This window comes from Aedes aegypti, chromosome 2 (assembly GCF_002204515.2).
Source record: "Aedes aegypti strain LVP_AGWG chromosome 2, AaegL5.0 Primary Assembly, whole genome shotgun sequence".
Lineage (NCBI taxonomy): Eukaryota > Metazoa > Arthropoda > Insecta > Diptera > Culicidae > Aedes > Aedes aegypti.
Genome location: NC_035108.1, coordinates 258,954,149 through 258,977,770, shown reverse-complemented (window position 1 = coordinate 258,977,770; position 23,622 = coordinate 258,954,149). Strand labels below are relative to the sequence as shown.

Here is a 23,622-nt window from a genome sequence, read left to right as displayed (position 1 = left end):
GAAATCAACTAGATGCACTCCTCTCAAAAGGTGGATTCCAACTTCGCAAGTGGGCATCAAACGAAGAAGCTGTTCTTGAAGGAATTCCAGCTGACAATAGAGCACTTCAAGAATCATTCGACCTTGATCGCAGTCAAAGCATAAAATCACTCGGTTTACACTGGGAGCCCGCTTCAGATCAGCTTAAATATAAGATCGATCTTCCCACCAAGACCCTTTCTGTCTCTCTTACTAAGAGAATCGCATTATCACAAATCGCGCGTCTCTTCGACCCACTTGGTCTGTTGGGTCCAGTTGTCATCACTGCAAAAATTTTCATGCAGGCCCTCTGGACACTGAAGGATGGAAATGACAAAATCTATAGTTGGGACGAACCACTTCCAGCCTCAATGGTTCAGCGTTGGAACAATTACATGCAGGAGCTACCTCTTCTCAACAATTTGCGCATTGATCGATACATTCTCACTCCGAGTCCTGCATATATCCAGTATCACTTCTTTTCTGATGCTTCGCAACACGCTTATGGAGCATGCTGTTATATTCGAACAGCAGATACATCTGGAGCTTTCAGAGTCACTCTACTGACTGCCAGGTCCAGAGTCGCTCCCCTCAAACAGCAGAGCATTCCACGTCTTGAACTGTGCGGCGCACTTCTTGCATCACAATTGTATGAAAGGGTATCGCAGGCTTTAGAACTACGCGGTTCGAGCTTCTTTTGGGTCGATTCCACAACGGTACTTAGCTGGCTGAAAGCTACTCCCTCTACATGGACGACGTTCGTTGCGAACCGCGTGTCAAAAATTCAGCAATCAACACAAAATTGCACCTGGCACCATGTTGCCGGACAAGAAAATCCTGCAGACCTTATATCCCGTGGGATTACTGCAGAAAGTATCCTCGAAAACAATCTCTGGTGGCAAGGACCTCATTGGCTTCAACTACCACAAACATCATGGCCATCAGAACGCCTAGAAATCACTCCCAGAAGGGGAAAAGCGAAAAACAACAGTCTGTACAGCATCATCAGAACCGACTTTCATCGACCTCTTCACGGAACAATTCTCCGACTATGATCGCATGGTTAGAGTCACCGCCTACTGTTCTCGATTCATAAACAATTGCCGAAGAATCTCATCAACTAGTTTATCAACTTACGTCACAACGGAAGAAAAACTTGCAGCAGAAGCAATATTGATTCGCCTGGTACAGCAGCAGACTTTCCCTGAAGAGTGGAAGCAACTCCTAAATTCACAGCATGTTTCGCCAAAATCTCGACTGCGTTGGTTCTATCCATTCATTTCCAACGATCAACTAATTCGCATCGGAGGTCGCCTAAATCAAGCACAGCAGCCATACGATAGCAAACATCAGATTATTCTTCCCGCTTCTCATGCCCTCTCCAAGCTACTTATACGCTCACTACACAAAAGGAATCTCCACACAGCTCCGCAACTCCTTGTCACTGTTTTGCGCTTACGGTACTGGATCACAGGGGCCAGAAACCTGGCCAGAAACATCGTTCGCAACTGCGTCGAATGCGTCAAGGCGCGACCTCAACTACTAGAGCAATTTATGGCAGAACTTCCGGCTTCCCGTGTCACAGCAGCCCGGCCTTTCTCCGTAGCTGGCGTTGATTATTGGGGACCAATTACTCTGCAGCGCATCCATCGTCGAGCAGCACCACGCAAGGCTTATATAGCCGTTTTTGTTTGCTTTGTCACACGCGCTGTCCACCTCGAATTGGTTATCGATTTGAGTACTGCTAAATTTCTTCAAGCCTTACGTCGCTTCGTTTCACGTAGAGGTCTGTGCAGCGATATCTACAGCGACAACGGTCGCAACTTTATCGGAGCATCCAACGAACTGCGAAAATTGATTCGCAGTAAGGAACATCAACAAGCCGTCGCTGAAGAATGCACCGCCAACAGCATTCGATGGCACTTCAATCCACCAAAAGCATCCCACTTCGGTGGACTTTGGGAAGCCGCGATTCATTCAGCACAGAAGCATTTCTTTCGGGTTCTTGGCACACACACGCTAGCGCAGGACGACATGGAGACATTGCTGGCACAAATCGAGTGCTGTCTAAACTCTCGACCGTTAATTGCACTCAGCGACGATCCGACCGACTTCGAAACGTTGACACCGGGACACTTTCTTGTTGGGTCTGCATTAAAGGCCATTCCAGACACGGACCTCTCGACTATTCCATTGAACAGATTGCGGCAATGGGAACAAACACAGAAGATTCTTCAACTAATCTGGAAGCGGTGGCACTCTGAATACTTGTCGACTCTTCAGCCTCGCTCTAAATGGTGCAGCCCGCCAGTCGTAATCAAAACCAATCAATTGGTTCTCCTCAAGGATGAAAATTCTCCTCCAATGGCTTGGCCGACTGCCAGAATCGTTGAAATTCATCCGGGATCCGACGGTATCACACGTGTAGTAACTGTTCAAACCCCTAGCGGTCGCTTTACACGTCCAGTGTCCAAAATCTGCCTGTTGCCGATTCCTCCCACGCAAACAATATCCAATGAGCAGACCACAGCAGCAAACGAGTCGTCATCATCAAACACACCATCGAGTTCACCGTCGTCGTGTTCGCAACAATCAACAACAGCGTAGAAATGAGAATCCAATATCGTCGTGCACATTTTTCACCGTTCAGCAACTGGATTCGGAGAATCTTCATCATCCTTCTAATGGTTCCTGCTCTGCAACACCTGAAATTAAATGCAAGGCCCTTTGAATTAAGGGACAAGGTAAGAACCTGTCCATATTTATATATTTTTTAGAAACCCTCTACCGGGTCTTCTCTTCCATGTTTACATCTGCACCCGCTGATGATTCGCATCGTCATCGTCGAGATCAACCGAGATAGAGCCGACTAGTGACAGCTGTCGCCGCCGTCATCGATTCATCGTCAACCGATCTGTCAGAAATACGATTTCCGAAGGGGCCAGTATGTTCGCACCCGCGAAAGTGTATTTGTGCGCCACCTATATGTGGAAACACATCGACCGACAGCATCAACCATTGGTAGTATCGATCATGGCGGCCTGTAGAAATATGCGTTTTTCATCGATCTCGCTCTATCCGGTCAACCATGACAGAATGGACTAACCCACTATAAAAGACCGACGGGACTTCATGTTAGCTCTCTTTTGGCTTTGCGACAACTCGACGTCATCGACCACCATCATCATCAACGAAAGTGAGACATCAACAAACCAGTGATAGAATTACCACCCACTGTAGGTGATTAGTTTGTATAGGAAGTGAATTCGAATAAAGTAATTTAAGCTACATTAATTAAATAAAGTGAAGTGGACTGATGAACTTACCTGTGCCGTGTTACATACTCTGTTGTGCCTGAAAAGAAATAGGACATTAAAAAAGAACTTTATACTTACCTGTGGTATGAATTCCGTCCCCGTTGTGCGAAGTGGTGAATAGTGTTTTAGCACAGAATCGCTTTTCTCCTGAGCTCATCGAACACTTAAGATCCTAAACGATATACGCGAATTTCCTGACAAGTTCAAGATGCTCCAGAGTTTAAGCTAAATCCTGTAGATTCCAAACGCGCACCTGAAGATTTTTTTCAGGTATTTTAGATTTCATAGCATGATTCTGCGAGTTTCCATTGATCTCATATGATTGGTTTCAAGCTTAACTTCTGAAACAAAAATAAAACTTATTTCAAATTAAAATTAATTACAGAGGGAAAAGTCGAAAATTTCCAATTTTAGCGTTACGTGATAGATGGACGCTTTCTATGAAATCGTTGAAGACATTTACGCAATACAAAGTATGTGGAGCGTCTGCCACAATTAACAATATGGGTTTATAGATTCATAGCACAGTGCTACCCTACAGATATCTGCTTCGTGGTGCCAAAGTGATCATAAGCCCGCTTATTCGCCTTTTTGGCCTTAAAAGGCTATTATAGGCTAATATAGGGCATATCAGCAGTATCATAGCACTATATTGGCACGCAGGTTGAATTAACGTGCTATTTGGTTACTTAGGTGGACCGTTCTGAAATAAGTTTTGTAGGTTTTTTGGTGAAATCAAATGAAAGCGATTGAAATTTCTTTTGAAGAGATTGAAAATATATACTTTCTTCTCTGATCTTACCAAAGATTCTGTGAGAATTGTGTGGTTGCGTTAGAATCCAATCCACATTCTTGCGAGTATGTTTTTCATGATTTCATTAAAATTATTCTCAGAATTCTGCCTGACTGTTCTCAGAATGAAGTCCTTGATTTCATAACAATCCTGTGCAGGGTTCTTCGGAAATCGGAACCCCGCCAAGACTCAAAATTCTGCTAGAATTCTTCGTGAAATTTATGCGAGAATTTCAGGTAAAAAAATTCTTGTTCATGAATCTGATATAATCCTACCTATTATTCATTGATAGTGTTTCACTTTGTATTTTTATCTTTAGTTCTTCGAATTTCTATAAGCGACTACTAGAGTGTCCATTTCCCGGCCATTTTGCTCGTCCCGGGATTCGGGACAAAAATCTATGCTTGTCCCGGGAAATCCCGGGATCCCGGGATTTATCAAGTTTTCAATAAAACTAGCATTTCGGTTGAAATGTAAGTACAAATTTAACAATACAGTTTTTGTTTTCAATGAAATAAACAGATAATGTAACTTTTCAAAATAATATGTTAATTAGCAAATTACATTTCAGATAAGACTTTCTTATTCTGATGAAGTAACCTAACAAACATCAAAACTTGGCTTGACTAATTACGGGTTTGCTATGGATTTTTTCAAATATGTACTCTATAATACTTATGAATTGAAGTATGATAAAAACTTAGGTCTTAATTTTAAAGCAATTTGCTTCAAACATGTGAAACATCATAAAAACTTTAGAACATAAGAAACAATTAAAGATTATTGAAGGTATTGTAGATGCTAAAAGTAAATTATTGAAAATTATTGACTGAAGTTTACTGCCATGAATCGCAAGTCAGTCCCATTCGCATTTTAGTCAAAATTTAGTTGATATCAGTTCTTCTAATGATCTTCCAGCTGCACTAACTAGAAATCACTTTATGTTTAGTTAAATTAGGAAAAAACACCAAGTCGAATTGTACCATAATGAAAAGTAAACGCATTCAGTCCCACTGCAGACTTTCGCATCGCGTGACACAAAAATGAATTGTTATTTGGTCATCTTTATATTTTTCTTGGAAAGCTAACGGAGTGCAAAGCAAACTATGACAGTTTCATTGAGATCGAAACATGTTCCAATTTCCTGGATTTTTTTGAATATTTGTATGGAAAAAGATATTGAAAACTTCTCAGTCAATTTTCTCACTACCTACTCCTTACAGATAATACTTGCGGCAGTTTAGGTGTACTTTCAAATTTGTTATCTTACCATATGCTTATAAAACGGCTAATGTTGAAAAGAAAAGCATTAAGACATTGCAACTAGACAAATAAGAATATGTGTTTCTTACTTGGTGGATTGATATTTTCATGAAAATAATTACTCGTTTATTCTCTTTTTAATTATGCTTTTCTACTTTATCAAATAAGGTTGATAGTGAGAAAAAATGTCATAATCTTTTATTGAAATCAAGTGGTTTTCATCAAATTATACGTACATTTCTGGAATCCCGGGATTCCGGGATGTCAGAAATAAAATCCCGGGAAACGGGAAATCCCGAAATTTGTCAAATCCCGGGATTTTTTGTCCCGGGATGTCCCGGGATGGACACTCTAGCGACTACACATTGCATTTGGAACTTTCGATAAGCTTAAAACATTTATTACAATCTTATAATTCTGCAATATGTTATCTCTTCTAGATTTTGAAAATCCCTGTTCCCCTGTTTCGAATATCAGTCGGAAGGCAAAACTTATTGTTAAATCCTATTGCAGTCAAGGCACTTGGAATATCGTTCCTCCCAACATCGTCTCATTTAACGGGACAAGAAACCTAAGCACAGCTTCTTGTTCTTGTTGTTGGTTAAGTGCAAAACTTATGGCTTCGGATTTATTTCCATGCTTAGTTTGCGGTTGCTGGTCTCCCATTCCAGTGCCTGCCTTCAAACTACACTAGTGACAAGCGGATTCATTTCTACACCAAGGCAACCTCTCGCACAGGTGAGACAGAGCCCGTCTAGTGCTTGACAGTAATTACCGGCACGGCCGTATCCTTTTACGGATAATTTTGCATTCAACTATAAAACAAACGCTTCGATCAATGAATTTCCGCTCGCTGGCTCTGTGTGCGCAATAAATATTCCATTGAAATTTTCCCTCGTCTTCTCCTGCTGGAGCCCTTTGATCGACGGAACCGCAAGCGGGAAACCTTTCCAACGCCGACGGAATGCTTGATTGGAGTGGATTTGAGCTTGCGTTCTTCAGGTTCGAGTTCAGTCGCTAATTGGTGGTACCGATACCAACCCATACCTGGAGAGTGTAGTTTGAAAATGTGAGAATGGAAACCAATTGATGCGGAAGCTCTAGTAATTACAAGTGCAATTAGAGTTCAGCATGAGCACCGGTTTTCGAGTATTGATCCCATAATATTACAGATGTAGATATATAAATGTTTGAATCCTACTTCAATTTCTTCGCTAGGATTTTCCCACATTTGATTGAAATGTACCGCAATCTCTCTTAACGAACTAAAAGGGCAGTATTTTGCATAGCTAAATATATTCAAATAATGTTCTGATTTGTTCTAGAATTTAAAAAAAATCTAAATAATCGTAGTGGTAAACGCAAAGGTATTTAACAAGACCAAGCTGACGGTCGAGTGCTCAAATCTCGCCGGATTTGTTTGTTCTGATAGATTCAGGAACTGTTAACAAATTACATAACGCTAAAATTGTTCATTCACCACAACCTCATTCCCTTTTTTATAGTTTTCGTAAGGGATGTTCGATATGTTTGTATGGATTTTAGTGCAACACTAGCCAAAAACAAACCTTCTCCCACCCTCTTCGAATTGAAACGTTTTGTAATATCATTTCATGCCACACAAGACTCCCTGGATGAAATGCAAAAAGCTCAAAAACTTGCTATGCAGTTTGAAAGCGGGTACAATTTTAATTTAGGACTTACTAGTCCAATGGAAAATCAAGTTACTCAGGGCTTCGAAAATATTCTCAATCAAGAGAACGTTTTCGAAAATTCCTGGGAGACTGGTTTGAAAGAAGTGAGAACTATTATTAAAAAATTCAAAACAATGAATGCTCCTGGCGGTGATGAAATTTTCTACATCCTCATCAAAAAAATTCTAGAAGTACCTTATCATTCTTAGTTGATGTATTAAATAAATGTTTTCAGTTGGCATGTTTTCCTGACAAATGGCAAAATGCTAAGGTTATACCTATTTTCAAACCAGACAAAAATCCTGCAAAAGGTCATTTTTTTAACAAAATGATGGTCCACATCAACGAAAATTAAACTTTTGTCAATGAACAGTTCGGGTTCCGCCATGGACATTCGACCACTCATAAACTTTAATGTGTAACAAATTTGATCCATTCCAACAAATCTGAACGCTATTCTACTGGTTTTGCTCTTCTAAACATAGAAAAAGCATTCGACAGTGTTTGGCATGAAAGCTTGATCGTAAAATTAACATTCGGGCTGTCACGATGTTGTACTTTGTACAACAATTGTGATTTATATGCTATTATTTTGCAACAAAGATATCGATCGACACCAAACCAAAATGTATTCCTCAAGAATCTACTTAAGAACAATACTGGACTGTTCTTATTTACAGTATGGTTCTTTATAATACGGTAAAATCAACAAATGAACATAAAAATCGCATAATGATGAACGCACTATGTACGGTTCGAGGAAACCACAGTTTGAAATCGGTATTTCTCAAAATCCATATAATATAGAAACTTGGGGTCTTAAGTAAAGTTATTTTAGAGGTGAAGCGCAATCTGAATCTCATTTAATTCGGAATTTGAACGCTGGGTGGCACAAGTGGGCATGGAAGTTTTATTTTCATTTTGCAAATATTTCAGGATCCCGACCATTTAGAAGGATGGCGTTTTCGGGAAAGTTGTTTAGTAAGTTGAGGACTATCATTGTTCGAGCTAGTAGATTCAAAATTTTGCCATAGGCGGCGCTAGTGAGCATGAAACTTTTGTTTGCAGATATATCAGGAGCCTGGCCACTTAGAAAGATAGTGTCTTCGGCAAAGTAGTTCAAGGGCTATCATTATTTGTGCTAAGAAATAGGATATTTTGCCACCAGGCGGCGCTTGTGAGAATGAAATTTTTGTTTTGCGGATACTGCAGGATCTTGACTTTTTAGACATGCACCTTCGGCAAAGTTGTTCAGAAGCTCAGGGACTATCATTATTCTACAAAATCTCGAACTTTAAGGATTAAACAAAGAAAGAATTTGAGCTACTGTACAACTCTGCCGAAGACGCCATCTTTCTAAGTGGTCAGGATCCTGATATCTGCGAAACACAAGTTTCATGCTCATCAGCGCTGCCTAGTGGCAAAATTTCGAATTTCTTGGCTGAAAAATGATAGCCCTTGAGCTACTGAACAAGTTTGCCGAAGACATCATCTTTCTATGTGGCAGACTCCTGGGATATTTGCAAAACCAAGGGTGTTGTACAAATGGCCACATCCCCCGGGGCACCTGGAACCTACTATAAAGTGGTTATGGCAGCCGGTGATGCTGGAAATGCTTCGGAAAGCATAACCTTTGAAAATAATGAAGTTTGATGCCCATATTGATATGGTTCCGGATATGTTCCTAATTGACCACTTCCCCCAGGGCACCTGGAACGTTCTATAGAGTGGTCTGTGCATCTAATGGTTCTGAATACGCTGCAGGAAACATCATTTTTAAGGTTGGTGTCCGCTTGGATATAGCTCCGGATAATATTTACATGATTGGAAATACAAATACGGAAATGGTCATATTTCTGAAGATTTCCAACCAATCTTAATGCGTCCGGTGGCATTCAACTTCCTATTAGTTCTAGTTTCTAGGAAAATTGCAAACATCTATCTAACTTTACACCACACAAAAATACAAGCGACAGAAAAAATGACATTTGGACATGACCTCAGAAAATCCGGAACATCTCCGGTGTCCAGTGGCCAATATGCATGGCCAAGGAAGTTCCTAAAACTGGACCAAATTTGCCGTCGACTGCTTCCAGATGCATCCAATTTCATTCATTTTTCATAAAGTTATAAGCATTTGAATTTGGGCAAAATTTTGCCTATCTCAATCATTTTGCGTATCCCCTGTAGTTCGAGGTCGGTAGAACAAGCTCAGATAAATTTATTTGCAATATCATGCAGTTGAATACGATTTACTCGTGATGTTCGGAATTTGAATCAAGGTGTTCGGAATATGAGACAGAATGAACGCAGTGTTCGGCATTTGAGTCAAATTGTTGTTCCATACTCTTACGTTAAAATAATACTAAACAAGTTTAAATAAACATTTCTATCAGTACACCCAACAGCTAACAGTTAGACTTTGTGAAGAAATCAAATTTTGCTCAAACATCAGCTAATTTATGCCTATCAGATGCGTTAGAAGTCACTGATGGCCTTAAGTGTTCGGAATATGAGTCAAAACGGTACTTGAAAAAATGGAAGATTTTTTCTAATGCTTCCAAAACCCAACATAACCAAAAGCTCTTTATTTGAAATCTTCAAGTAGACTTGTTGAGTGGTTTCGTTTCCCTTCTTCCCATATTTCAGCACTCTAGGCGATAGTGTCTCTTTTACCCTTAAGTAATCCATATTAATTTTTCGGATTATATAATATGTTTACGTATTGTACCCGCAGCGATATAATAACCACGTTGTGTTGGTACAGCTCATGAGATACTATCCGGTAATCCGATTAAATCGGGCACTTATCCTTTTTTTCCTTCTTGTGGTAATTGCAGCTACATATAGACCTGGTACTCGTGAAAATCTACCTTTATTCAGAACCACTCCATCGAGTGCTGTAAATACACCACCGCCGCTACCGTTCTAACACTAAACTCCCCTTCAGTGCGGGAGTTGTTTTCTCGCATGATCAAATTACACGGAGTTTTGTTTGCCTAGCCTAGCAAATAGTAATTTCACTCCTCCTATCAAGCACTCAGAGCCAACCGCACCCAAGCTTTTGCGTCGCACTATTCAATTTACCACCATCTCTATCTCCTCTTTTCTCGTTCTGCATTTTCCCTTTCTTGCTGCCCGTCGCTTATCCTGCCCTTGCCAACAGGTGGACTTTTGCGCCAATGACCCTTGTCCGGATGGCCATCGCTGCATAGATCACGGGGACGATTTCACCTGCGAGTGCCCTGGGGGCCGGAATGGACCGGATTGCAATCAGGTGCCCAGAACGGTAAGTACTCGAACGAATTAATAGACGAGTAGGGTGGAACTTATTTACCAAAAAAAAATTGGAAAAGAAGAACATGATCATTAATTCCAAAATAATATCTTATTAGAAAATAAGTCTTTTTGTGAAGGTTTAGAGGTGGTGCAATGGGTGTAGGCTAGGGTGTCCCAGAAAAAAAAACCATGTTCGTAAAGTCAATGTGTGTTGAACTAGAATGGAAATTTTGCTGATTTATTACATTTTTGTTGAAAATGGTCATATCTTGACTTTTTGTGCAGTTGTTTTTAAGCTTATTTTATTTTTTATTTTTTTGAGTAGTGTTTGGTCCGTTGAATCTGTTGCTTGCTTCTTTGTGGGCAAGCGACGGAATCCGGATCAATTGTGAGTTCTGTTTGATCTTTCGACCTTGACACTTGCTCCTACGGGGGCGAGCGACGAGGGCACGATCAAACATGTCGCGCGTCGGTCTAGTAAGTGAAAAAGTGGCGTGATCGGTTAGTTCGGTTAGAGTAGGGGAACATGGTCCAAGACGCACTGATGGGGTAAAATGGCCCACCTCATTAACTCATTCCTAGAACGTTTCAGTTTATATTCTTTGTCAAACGATGTTAAAATATGTTTACCAAAGAGTTGCCGCTACAACCCTTGAACATAAACTCATAGATTTTTCTCTAATTTTACGGTGAAATTCAACATTTTTCCCTTTTTTGCCTAAACATTTAGGTTTTCCGATGGTTTCATTAAGGAGTAAGCGTTTCCATACCATAGAGCAAAATCATGGAGAAACATGGTTGCTAACTACTAGTTCTCCATTCTAAATGGCATTTTACCCCATCCATTTGGTCATTTTGAACCACCCCCATTTTTCAATCAACTTTTCTACACGATTTAACCTCGTTAAAAAACTCAATTTTGGGAAATGTTTTTATGATGATAGCTAGCAAATATTGTTTAGTTACTGTTAGGACTTCGAATGGCGTTAAAATGTGGATCTCATTAGGAGAAAACGAAACAAATCCTTAAAGTGGCATTTTGGACCATTTGACCCTAAGTGAAAAGTGCCGCGATCGGTTAGTTCTGTTTGATCTTTCGACTTTGACGCTTGCTCCTACGGGGCGAGCGACGAAGGCAGGATCAAACATGTCGCGCGTCGGTCTAGTAAATGAAAAAGTGGCGTGATCGGTTAGTTCTTTTTGATCCTTTGACCTTGACGCTTGCTGCTGGGCAGTGCGTCAAGAAAGCCAAGTTTTTTTTTCCTTTTCGGATCGCGCGCCTATTTTTTTTCTGAGTGCTTTTATATAGCCGAGCAAACGAGTGAGGCTGAGAGTGGATTGTGGCTGCACAGTGAAGGATAAAGGATCAATTGGTGAGCTCGTTTCATGCTACTATTTCTAATCTATAAAATATGTATGACTGCACATTTAATCGTTACAATTGTGGGACGTAAATATGAGTTTTCAACAAACTATGAATTGTTCGTCACTGTGAGTGTCGACACAAACTCTGATTCATGAATTATTTATGTTTAACATTTTTTTTATTTTCAGAACGCCCCTTTTTACCTTTATTTTTGTAATTAAAAAAAAAAAATGGTTCGACACTACAAGTGTAGACTTGCGAAAGGTTCACTTTATTCAACAAACTTTGGATAGTTCGCCACTGTAAGTGTCGGCATAAGAATGAGAGTGTTCTATGATTTTCCAACCAATCGAGTTTTTTTGTTTGTTTTCAAATAAGTAAAATATAATAACACACGCTTTTGTCCTGACAGCTGTAGGAATGTTACATTTAGGTATTTGTTCAACAAACTTTGAATGGTTCGTCACCTCAAGTGTCGGCATAATTTTCCACTACATAGAAATTGTTCATATCAAATGAAAATATTATATTTACACAACTACCGAAAAGCTAAACATTACATATAATCTGCAATTGGATTAGATGGACAAATTGATGTGAAGATTTGTGAAAAAGTTACACGTCTTCTCAGTGAGAATCCAACTCACGACTCCCCGATCTCTAGTTGGGGCGCGTTAACCACTACGCCATGAGAGGACTCATGAACGCAGAAGTTAATCTGAATTCGATTTCAGCTCAATAATCACGTGGTCCTCTTTCGCAAAGTGCACCTCTTTCGGAAGAATTAGATGCCCATCCAAACACAACGCTTTCTATATATATCCAATGCCTAGCCCGAGAACGCATTGTTTTTTAGGTATAGGAATAGCACACTACACTAGCCAGCAACTGCGCTGGCTGAGGTTTCTATTGTGTGGGCTTCCAATGGGTCGCGACGTTCTCAAACGATGTATGGGAAAAAACCGATAGAAAACTTTGTTACCTTCCGATTATGAAATTATAGACCAAATACTGAACTCTAGCGAAAAAAAAATCCGAGGTACATTCGATTTGCATAATCTGCAGGTTCAGACATAGCATGTGCGGGACTTTATCTGGTTACAAAGCCAGTAAAAACCCTACTCGCAGCTGTAAGACTAGTGGCGCAAAGGGCGTAATAGCTGTTTCCCCATTTTTGTGAACTCTGAAAAAAATTGGTATGATTTTGAGCTTGTTTTGGTGATATTTATTTAATTTTTTTTTATTTAGTTGGTATTACATCAATTAATTTGATAAAACCTCGTTAACGATGTTACGCCAATTTACTCGGTCCATGGCTGTGTCTCACCAACTTCGATTTTGGCCCACGTTCTCCAGATCCTGTTGAACCTGATCAAGCCACCTCGCTCGCTGTGCTCCTCGCCTTCTTGTGCCAACCGGATTCGACGCGAACACCATCTTTGCAGGATTGTTGTCCGGTAGTCTTGCAACATGCCCTGCCCAGCGCACCCTTCCGGCTTTCGCAACCTTTTGGATACTGGGTTCGCCGAAGAGCCTAGCGAGTTCGTGGTTCATTCTCCGCCGCCACACACCGTTTTCCTGAACTCCGCCAAAGATCGTCCTAAGCACCCTTCGTTCGAACACTCCAAGTGCTTGCAGGTCCTCTTCCAGCATGGTCCATGCTTCATGTCCATAGAGGACCACCGGTCTTATAAGAGTTTTGTACATGGTACATTTGGTGCGAGGGTGAATCTTTCTCGACCGCAGCTTCTTCTGGAGCCCATAGTAGGCGCGACTTCCACTGATGATGCGTCTCCGTATTTCACGACTAACGTTGTTATCAGCCGTTAACAAGGATCCGAGGTAGACGAACTCATCAACCACCTCAAAAGTATCCCCGTCTATCGTAACACTGCTTCCCAGGCGGGCTCTGTCGCGCTCGGTTCCGCCTATCAGCATGTACTTTGTTTTTGACGCATTCACCATCAGGCCGACTTTTGTCGCTTCACGTTTCAGGCGGGTGTACAGGTCTGCCACCGTTCCAAATGTTCTGCCGACAATATCCATATCATCCGCGAAGCAAACAAATTGGCTGGATCTTGTGAAAATCGTACCTCGGTTATTGAACCCGGCTCTCCGTATGACACCTTCTAGCGCGATGTTGAACAGCAGGCACGAAAGTCCATCACCCTGTCGAAGTCCCCGGCGGGATTCGAACGAACTGGAATGTTCACCCGAAATCTTCACGCTATTCTGCACACCGTCCATCGTTGCTCTTATTAGTCTTGTGAGCTTCCCGGGAAAGCTGTACTCGTCCATGATTTTCCATAGCTCTTCGCGGTCGATGCTATCATACGCCGCTTTGAAATCGATGAACAACCCGAGGAGGAACAAATAACTCCCCAATAACTAATACATACCATATTTTGGTATCATACCATATTTTGGTATCATACCAAAATTAGGTATTGTTCAGTTGTCAATACCTCAATTTGGTATAATAATGGTATTGAAAAAAATCTATAAAACAATTTAAAATACTTCATTGAGGTATAAAACAGCTATTGAGGTCTGCTGGAGGTATTGAACTACTATTGAAAAATTTCACTTTTATATGAAAATCCATCAAGTATTATTAAGGTATTACAATACCTGATCTAGTTATCCGTTTGGTGTTCGTAGAATATGCTTGAGATATTATTTGAGGTATTTTACCTCTTATGCAGGGCTCATTCATACCTCATTCAGGTTTTAAGTATTGGAAATTATCTGGTATGGAATACCTTAGTTTGGTATTCAGAAGTTATTTTCTTCTGCTCGGGACTTGGTATTCACGGCATTTCTGGAGGATTTGCCGTACAGTGAAGATTTGGTCCGTTGTCGAGCGGCCGTTGTTGAAACCAGCTTGATAACTTCCCACAAACTCATTTGTTATTGGTGATAGACGACGGAAGATAATCTGGGATAGCACTTTGTAGGCGGCATTCAGGATAGTGATCGCACGATAGTTTTCACATTCCAGTTTGTCGCCCTTCTTGTAAATGGGGAATATGACCCCTTGCTTCCACTTCTCCGGCAGCTGTTCCGTTTCCCAGATTCTGACAATCAGCCGGTGCAGACAGGCTGCCAACCTCTCCGGGCCCATTTTGATGAGTTCAGCTCCAATACCATCCTTACCAGCGGCCTTGTTATTCTTGAGCTGGTTGATGGCATCCTTAACTTCCCTTAATGTGGGGGCAGGTTGGTTTCCATCATCCGCCGTGCTGACGTAGCCACTTCCTCCGCTGTCGTGACCCTCGGCGCCTGTGTTCTCCGTGCCATTCAGGTGTTCATCGTAATGATGCCTCCACCTTTCAATCACCTCACGTCCGTCCGTTAAGATGCTTCCGTCCTTATCCCTACACATTTCGGCTCGCGGCACGAAGCCTTTTCGGGATGCGTTAAGCTTCTCGTAGAACTTTCGCGTTTCTTGTGAACGATGCAGCTGTTCCATTTCTTCACATTCCGCTTCTTCCAGGCGACGCTTTTTGTCCCGGAATAGGCGGGTTTGCTGCTTTCGTTTTCTTTTATATCGCTCCACGTTTTGTCGCGTTCCTTGCTGCAGCATTGCAGCTCGCGCTGCATCCTTCTCCTCCAAAACCTGCCTGCATTCATCGTCGAACCAATCGTCACATGTCCTCCTTTCCACGTACCCGAAGATGCTCTCGGCTGCGTTGTTGATAGCTGCTTTTATGTTGCTCCAGCAGTCCTCAAGAGGAGCTTCGTCAAGCTCGCGCTCTTCCGGCAACGCTACCTCGAGATGCTGCGCGTATGCGGCAACGACGTTCGGTTGGGCCAGTCGCGCTAGGTTATACCGAGGCGGGCGTCGATACCGTACATTGTTAATGACGGATAGTTTTTGGCGCAGTTTCACCATCACCAGGTTGTGGTCGGAGTCAATGTTAGCGCCACGATAGGTTCTGACGTCGGTAATATCGGAGAAGTGCCGTCCATCGATCAAAACGTGGTCGATTTGTGATTCCGTCTGCAGTGGTGATCTCCAGGTGTATCGATACGGGAGGCTGTGCTGGAAGTAGGTGCTGCGAATGGTCATGTTCTTGGAGGCGGCAAAATCTATCAGTCGTAGGCCGTTCTCGTTCGTCAGCCGGTGGGCGCTGAACTTTCCAATCGTCGGTCTGAACTCCTCCTCCTGGCCAACCTGAGCGTTTAAGTCTCCTATGATGATCTTGACGTCGTGGCTTGGGCAGCGGTCGTACTCGCGTTCGAGCTGCGCGTAAAATGCGTCCTTGTCATCATCAGTGCTTCCGGAATGAGGGCCATAATGAGGGCTGAGGGTTTATGATGCTGAAGTTGAAGAACCGGCCTTTGAGCCTCAACTTGCACATTCTTTCGTTGATCGGCCACCACCCGATCACGCGCCTTTGCATATCACTCATCACTATAAAAGCTGTTCCCAGCTCACGTGTGTTGCCGCAGCTCTGGTAGATGGTATGATTACCTCTAAACGTTCGCACCATCGAACCTGTCCAGCACACCTCCTGCAGCGCTACGATGTCGAAACCGCGGATCTTCAGTACATCGGAGAGTATGCGTGTGCTTCCGATGAAGTTGAGAGATTTGCAGTTCCACGTACCGAGTTTCCAATCGCAAGTCCATTTCCGTCGCTGTGGTCTTTGCCGATTGTTCCGGTCCGTATTCTCTCGTTGACGTTCCTGTGCTGGTGTATTTTTACGGCTGGCTTGCAGGGCCTGACACCAACCCCCTAGATTTCCGGAGGACCATTCCCCCTATATGTTCGGAGGGCCATAGTGCGCAGTTTAGCTTAGAGTCCTTCTCTGGCACTCGGACGATGATCAGACGCCCCTGACATGGGGAACAGACGCTGTTGTGAGCCGCTCCTAACATGGAGTACAGACGCTCAAGGTTTGCAGAAGCAAACCCCCCCTTCCCTGTCAGCATACGACCAAAGTTCCCACCGGGGGTTGGTTACCCGATCTTCCCCAAGGTTACTCGTACCCCGGCCAGTACCACGAGGAGGTAGGGATAGGAGTTGCTGGGCAAGAGGCTAAGGACCACACAATGGGGTCTATTTTTATTCCTGTAGGTACGCGAGGTACCAATGGTACGCCATGCCCAGCCATTTACCGTGCCATTAGGACCCTTAAAAAATCACCTCAAAATTGCGATATATCCAATCCTTTAGAAGATATTTGACGAAATATATTTTATGCGTGCAATTTTTGGCCCTTGAATAGGTTACGCTGACTGATTACTATGCACCCGAATAAGCATATGAATAGCTGAGGAGGATTCCTATGCTAGTAAAATGGAACAAAGAGCAAAGAAGAATGAGAGAAAGACCAAAGAACACAGAAGACAGTAAGGTGGGGTCTTGAAGGAAACTTGACTGAGGAATCTTGAAAAATCTCGATTCTACGCAATAGAGAAAAGTTCCAATAGAAAACGATGATTATATTGACTTCGTTCGTTTTTTTCTGAATGTTGATTGCAATTTATCGAAAGGAACCGTTGCAAAATACACATCCTGGAAATTCAGCCTCTCGTGGTATTTATTAAATTCATAACAAATTTATATAAGCATTTATATCTATATAGGACATACTGTGAAAATTCCTTCATGAACTTCAACTGCATTTTCGTTTGTCCGAAATTATGTTGAAGAAGTTGTGGCGAAAGTGAAGTATTAGAAGCTTAAACGCAATTAATTACTGAAATGGCATCATAATCCAGAAAATCCGGAGGGAATTCTAAGAGGAAGTGTTATTGCTAGAGAGCAGAAATCGTTTATGGATTTACCTAATAAGGATATATCGTGCGGGATCAAAATCCGTACACCTAAGAAATGAATCTAAACCTTTCCACTTCATATAAAACGCTTTCTATTTGTATGAAGTGTACGGATTTTGAGCCTGTATGGATGTAGGCCCCCCTCTGTAATTTATTTCAGATTATGAAAGCAATTGCTGGAATTATATCAAACGGACATTCTAGAATACTAAATTAATACTGAACTTGAATATAATCACATCTCATACATCCTACCGAGATATTTTCACGGTTCCGCAGTTCATTCTGATATAATATCATCAGTTACACCCTGTCACCTGTTTAACCCACCCCACCTTACATTCTTCTGTGCTCTTTGTTCTTTCTCTCATTCTTCTTTGCTCTTTTTTCCATTCTACTAGCATAGGAGTCCTTCCCAGCTATTCATATGCTTATTCGGGTTCATAGTAATCAGTCAGCGTAACCTATTCAAGGGCTAAAAATCGCATGCATTAAATATATTTCGTCTAATATCATCTAAAAGAGTGGAGATATCGCAATTTTGAGGTGATTTTTTGCCCATAAGGGTCATAAAATCACCAAAACAAGCTGAAAAGCATACCAAAATTTTGCAGAGTTCACTAAAATGGGAAAACTGCACTTATGTCCTCTGCGCCACCTCTAAACCATCACCAAAAAATCTCATTTTTCCACAGGATGTTATTTTGGGACCGATGATCATTTTCCACTTTGTAAATCCTGACTACGAAAGATTTTTGGAAATATGCTCCTCCCTACTGTAAGACGCCTTTTTACCTCGCGAGTAACATCATTGTTGCAAGTCACTAGAATTCCAAGGTTCACAAATTCTAAAACTATTTCAAACGTATCACCATCTAGCACAACCTCACTCCCGACTTGAATCCCCTGACGAGGGTAAAGTTTCCATTTAAAATAATAACCAACTCACTAACAATATCTCCTATGGGCCCACGTCGCCAACCAGCGACCATGTATTTCGTCCTTGTGGTATTAAAAATGAGCCCAATTCATGTTGTCTCTTTTTTGAAAGGTACTTATCACATGCGTCCGCAAAACCTAGGAGCATATACGAGCGTGTGATGATAGTACCGTCCGTTCCTATGCACACAAGCTCTCCTTATTGCGCTTTCTAACACTATGTTGAATAATATGTACAAAAGTGCATCATCCTGCTTCAATCCGTCTAAGGTTAAGAAGGATGACGAAATCTCATCTTCAACCCGTATACTTGATTTGGATCCTTCTAACGTTGCACGAATCGGGCTAATCAAGCTTGGCAGAAAAACAATGTTCTATCATTATTTGCCACAATTCGTTTCTTTTCACAGAATCGAGCGCCGCTTTATCGTTCCCACCATTCAACAACATTTCGAAGTGCTCTTTCCATCTGGCAGCCACCATCGTTTTATCTGTCATTAAATTGCCTATACGGTTGTTGCACATTACGGGAAACACCGTTGTCATTCTCCGCACGTCAATAACAGTTTCATAGAATCGTTGCATATCGTTCTGTTCAATACTGTTTTGCGCCTCGCATATCACATTTTTATCATAATCCTTTCTCTTTCTACGATGGATTTGCTTTTCGGCTGATCTTACTTTCCTTTATCGCTGTTCAGCCTGGTACCAGACACTAACATCCGATGTTCTTCGTGTCAATCACCCTTTTGTACTCTTCGTCAAACCATCACTGCTGGGACGTCTTCGAACAGTACATATTACTACACGCGCTGTTTCACTCACCATCAGGTATCAGAAAGTCGGCTCCAAAGGCACGTTCTCCGCCATTTGGGAGATTTGTGCCATCGCCATATTTGAGCCTATTTCATCATCTACCCGATGGGAGAGGAAAGGGAAGGGAAAGATGGGAGGAAATAGGAGTGGGGTCCCTTGAAGAGGGAAAATCGCATACGCGAAATGAGAGTATGTAGCTCCATACCACAATGGGTTCAAACAGCGCCCTGAAAAGGGCACTGCAAAACGCATGAGCGTAATAAGAGCCTATAGCTCATTACCACAGCGGGTTAAGAATAACAGAAGGTCCTGAAGATTCAGGTTTCTGAAATCCGTTTTACTTAATAAGTGTTTACCAAGTAATTGGAATTGCAATTACGCGAAAGCTGGACAGTTACTTATCAGATGATACGAAGTTCCATAATCGAAATTACAACTATCACACACAAATATATTAGCACGCTGAATATTTGCCATATGATAGTTGAGTCGGCAGGAGCCAGTCAAGGTTGTAATCAAGAGACTGTAACTCTGCTTTGACAGATTTGTTAAATACTTAGCCACCTTTGGGATGGCTCAGTAACGTACATCTTTATTTGACGACATGACTCCAAATTATTCCAATATTGCTTGTGCTGAGTTGCCGCCCAAGAATTCCTGAAGCTTCACCCAGCACTTCAAAATTGGAATATCTGCCTGAGGGCCAATGAAGTTATGAGATGCTCCATTGCGAGATAATTCATTAGCCAATTCATTTCCAGAAATGGAAGAATAGCCAGGACTCATACAAAGTTCACTGAATGAGTTCACTGAATGCAGTTCCTCAAATTGAGTTCGACATGCGATAACAAGCTTAGACCTTGAGTTGGCCGAAGCATGAGCTCTTAAAGCAGCCAGACTATTTGAAATATTCCTTTACAATTAGCCAGATGTCCAATTTTCCCGTGAAGGGAGTTGTGTAGAAAACTTGCTATAAGAAAAGTGACAAGTATTGTGAGATCACTTGGAGCAAGGACAATTGTGTCCCAATTCACCAGAAATGGAAACATCCAAATCACTAGGGTTTTCAATGGATGGAAAGAATCTAAGGAACTTGGTCACAACCAATTCCCAAATTGTGAAGTACCGTCGATGGGGATGACAATGGGTCTAGGGGGTGAGATTGGGTCAAAACGGAAAAATATGATTTATGAAATATTTCAGCTAATAACGCTGATATTACTTAAATTAATAATTCATATGTTAGGGAAGATATTATTAGACGTAAATCATCACAATATACAGTTTTGGAAATAGTACTTTTTGAAATCTCAGCACGACAAAGATCAGCAACGAAAAAACAAGATCAGTATCTGTTTAAAGTCGCCAAAGGCGAAAAGTACAAAATACACTGTGTTAAACGCATAATGCGAAACCATAAAGGTGAATATTTAATCTAAATTGCAATGTATTAATAATCCTATCCTTATTTAGCCTCAGCCTTGAGACTGAAGAAGGGCAGCCGATTATCTCGGAGAAACACAAGGTCACCTGCACCATTGCTCCGGGTAGCACAGGAAGGACATACTACTGTACTACCACAGGCTCCGTTTGCGGTTAGGTTTTATTTAGACCCCCTAACCAGTCATTCTTAGGCACGGTAAGCTTAAAGCCGTATGAATTAGGGGTCACCTGTGAGGTGGACTTTAACCACCAGACCAGGCAGTCCGCAGTGTTAATTCTTAGCCAATTGAAACAACCGCTACCGATACTACGCGGCTATCTAAGCTGTTCGGGAAAAGGAAGTTAAAATTGATGATTAACTCCTGACGTGCCCAAGCGACCAAAAAAAAAGTGTGTTTTTTGTTCAAAGAGCACTTCTACAGTTATAAACTGAGAGCTTTTTTGCCAAAGTTTCCATTTTCGCATTCGTACATCGTGTGACAGGTACGATGAGACTTTATCCCAGGAAAGTCAAGGAAGTTCCAATTACGAAAAGTTCCTGTACCGAGCGGGAATCGAATTCAGACACCTTCTGCATGGCTTTGCTTTGTAGTCGCTAACTCTAATCACTTGGCTTAAAAAGGCCCCTATTGGCAATTGTCAATTATTCATAACAAATCAGATATTGTATGTTGCTATGAGAAGATTTAAGAGATTTTAGCAAGTATGTGGTAAACACATTAGAAAACATTACACAAATAAACCAGAAAAAGGCCGACTGAATTGTTGAATTCGAGTAACACGGACACATTTTGAGGGCGCACTGGTTGAAATCCTCCTCGCCCGATGAAATTTGCGGTGCCGATGACAATGGGCGCTTCAGCAAGCGGCTTTGGACTTTTTCTTCAACCAAATCGTACAACATTCACGAAAACGCGACGTGAGACAAAACATAACACTTATAGTTCTTACTACCGTCAAAAAGCATAAAAATGACCTTTCTGTCGACCGGTTTCGGGCACGATGTAGCCCATCTACGGGACAATGTCTGACTGATTGCGATTCGTATGATGTTCGTACACGTCCGAAGAGAAAAACTGCTACTGAAGTGTATATGCTTGATCGAATTAGGAACCTTCGGGAAAAACGACAAACAAATTCTTCTGACTTTTTCAGCATTCTGTTCAAATGTTGTGATATTTCGTCGCTGTCGTTTCCGTTTGTGTTTGCGGAGTATCTTTTGCACAACCGATTTGCCGTATCCGTTCATCTCGGCAGCTACGTGAATCTGGTGGGTTTCCTTGTCAAATTCCTCTTTGTCCAAAGGTATATTGTAAAGCCGATGTGCCATGGAATAAAACGCAGCTTGCTTTTGGGCACCAAAGTGGTGCCAGCAAAAGAGAAAGCTTGCTATCCGTGCTGAGGCCAAACATTTGCTGATAATGTTTTCCCCTAAAGGTGAAATAATTCTGGTTCATACAAACCTGGGCAACGCAAAGATACGCATTGATGTGGTTTGGTGGGACTCGATTCCGTTCCAAATGTTGTCGGAGGCTTTACAGGGCCTCGGCGACAGATACGTTTCTCACAAGTTTCTCACAAGAATCTCACCTCTCCTTAACTGGAATCCTTGTAGTTTGTTCACTAAATCGACGGAATTTTTCATACTTTTACCGAAATGTGCAGCAGCTTCATGATCAAGAGCTCTGTGGCACAGGTAGCGAGGAGCTCAGCAGGTTCGGCGGAGCTCTTACCAGCTCGAAAGCGAAAATAGAATGAAACCGAATTCAACGAAGGAGTTATGCTTTATACTCTAAGAATAACAGTTGATGCTCCTACTTTTCGTATTCTTCGCTTTCTGATCTGGGAAATAGGCTATGCGAAACTGATGTCTTGGCAAGGGATGTACAAGATAAGCATCATGCTGTTATTGTATACCGACGGCACTGCAGCAGCGTCCTCGGAAACATCCTCCAATTGCCGTATTGTCGATTATTCGTAATACATGAAATATTGTATGACGAGATGAATTAAGAGATTAAAGCAAGTTTGTGGTAAACACATTAGGAAATATTACACAAATAACTCTTTAGTACACCCAAAATAAATCGGATGGCGGATTTCCCTCCTAGCGTATTAGGTGCTAAATCCACCTATTGATGGTAAGATTCGCCTCCTAAGCGTAGACGGGCAAACCCGTCAATTGAAATCGAGCCCATTGGACTTGAAAATTCGAGCAATCTAAATGTTTACGCCCGACCCACACAATTGCACAACCAATCCGAAGCCGAATGATGGCATCGGAAACGCACACTTAGGCAAATGGATGGTGGACATGTCAGAGGAATGGAATGAATATTGCAATATAAAACGCTTTATATATTGCTTTTGTCACTTTACCCATCAAGTCGTCGATAGGTGAGTAGAGTTAGTACTGGTTTATGAATCGGGAGGTCCTTGGTTCGATCCCGAAAAAGCGTGAGTGTTTATTTTGTTTTTATTTTTTGGTTCTTCAGGCAAATTTATGAAATTCAACCCGATTTCTTGTGGCGAATTATCATAATAGATTCCGGTCCCTGTATTTGGATGAATATGATCTACTATATTTTTCAGATTGTTTCCAACTAAATCTATGCTACATCTAAATGTAATGTTTGTGACAAAGTTCAAGGTAAATATTGAAAATTTTGGAAACTAGTGGGACAAGTGAAAATATTGTCGTTTTAAATGACTGAACTGAAACTAAAAACATAACAGTCAGATCTGTGATTTCAAATGGCCTCATTTGTTAGTGTATGAATACACAAAAAATCACACATAAATACATAATAAACATTTTGTTCTTTTTAAAACATTTTTCTTGAGTTAAGTTATTTATTTAGCAATAATGTTACTTTTATTTAAAGTAATAACATCATCGAAAATCAA

General features: G+C 41.5%; 1 protein-coding gene across 2 annotated transcripts in view; it reads left to right on the top strand.

The window, feature by feature from the left end:
* Positions 1-23,622, top strand: part of LOC5564174 — a 550,217-nt gene that overhangs the window by 403,564 nt on the left and 123,031 nt on the right. For both annotated transcript variants that reach the window (XM_021844877.1, XM_021844876.1), the window contains exon 10: positions 10,252-10,374. In XM_021844877.1, coding sequence (XP_021700569.1) covers positions 10,252-10,374 — 123 coding nt within the window. The remainder of the gene's footprint in view (positions 1-10,251; positions 10,375-23,622) is intronic.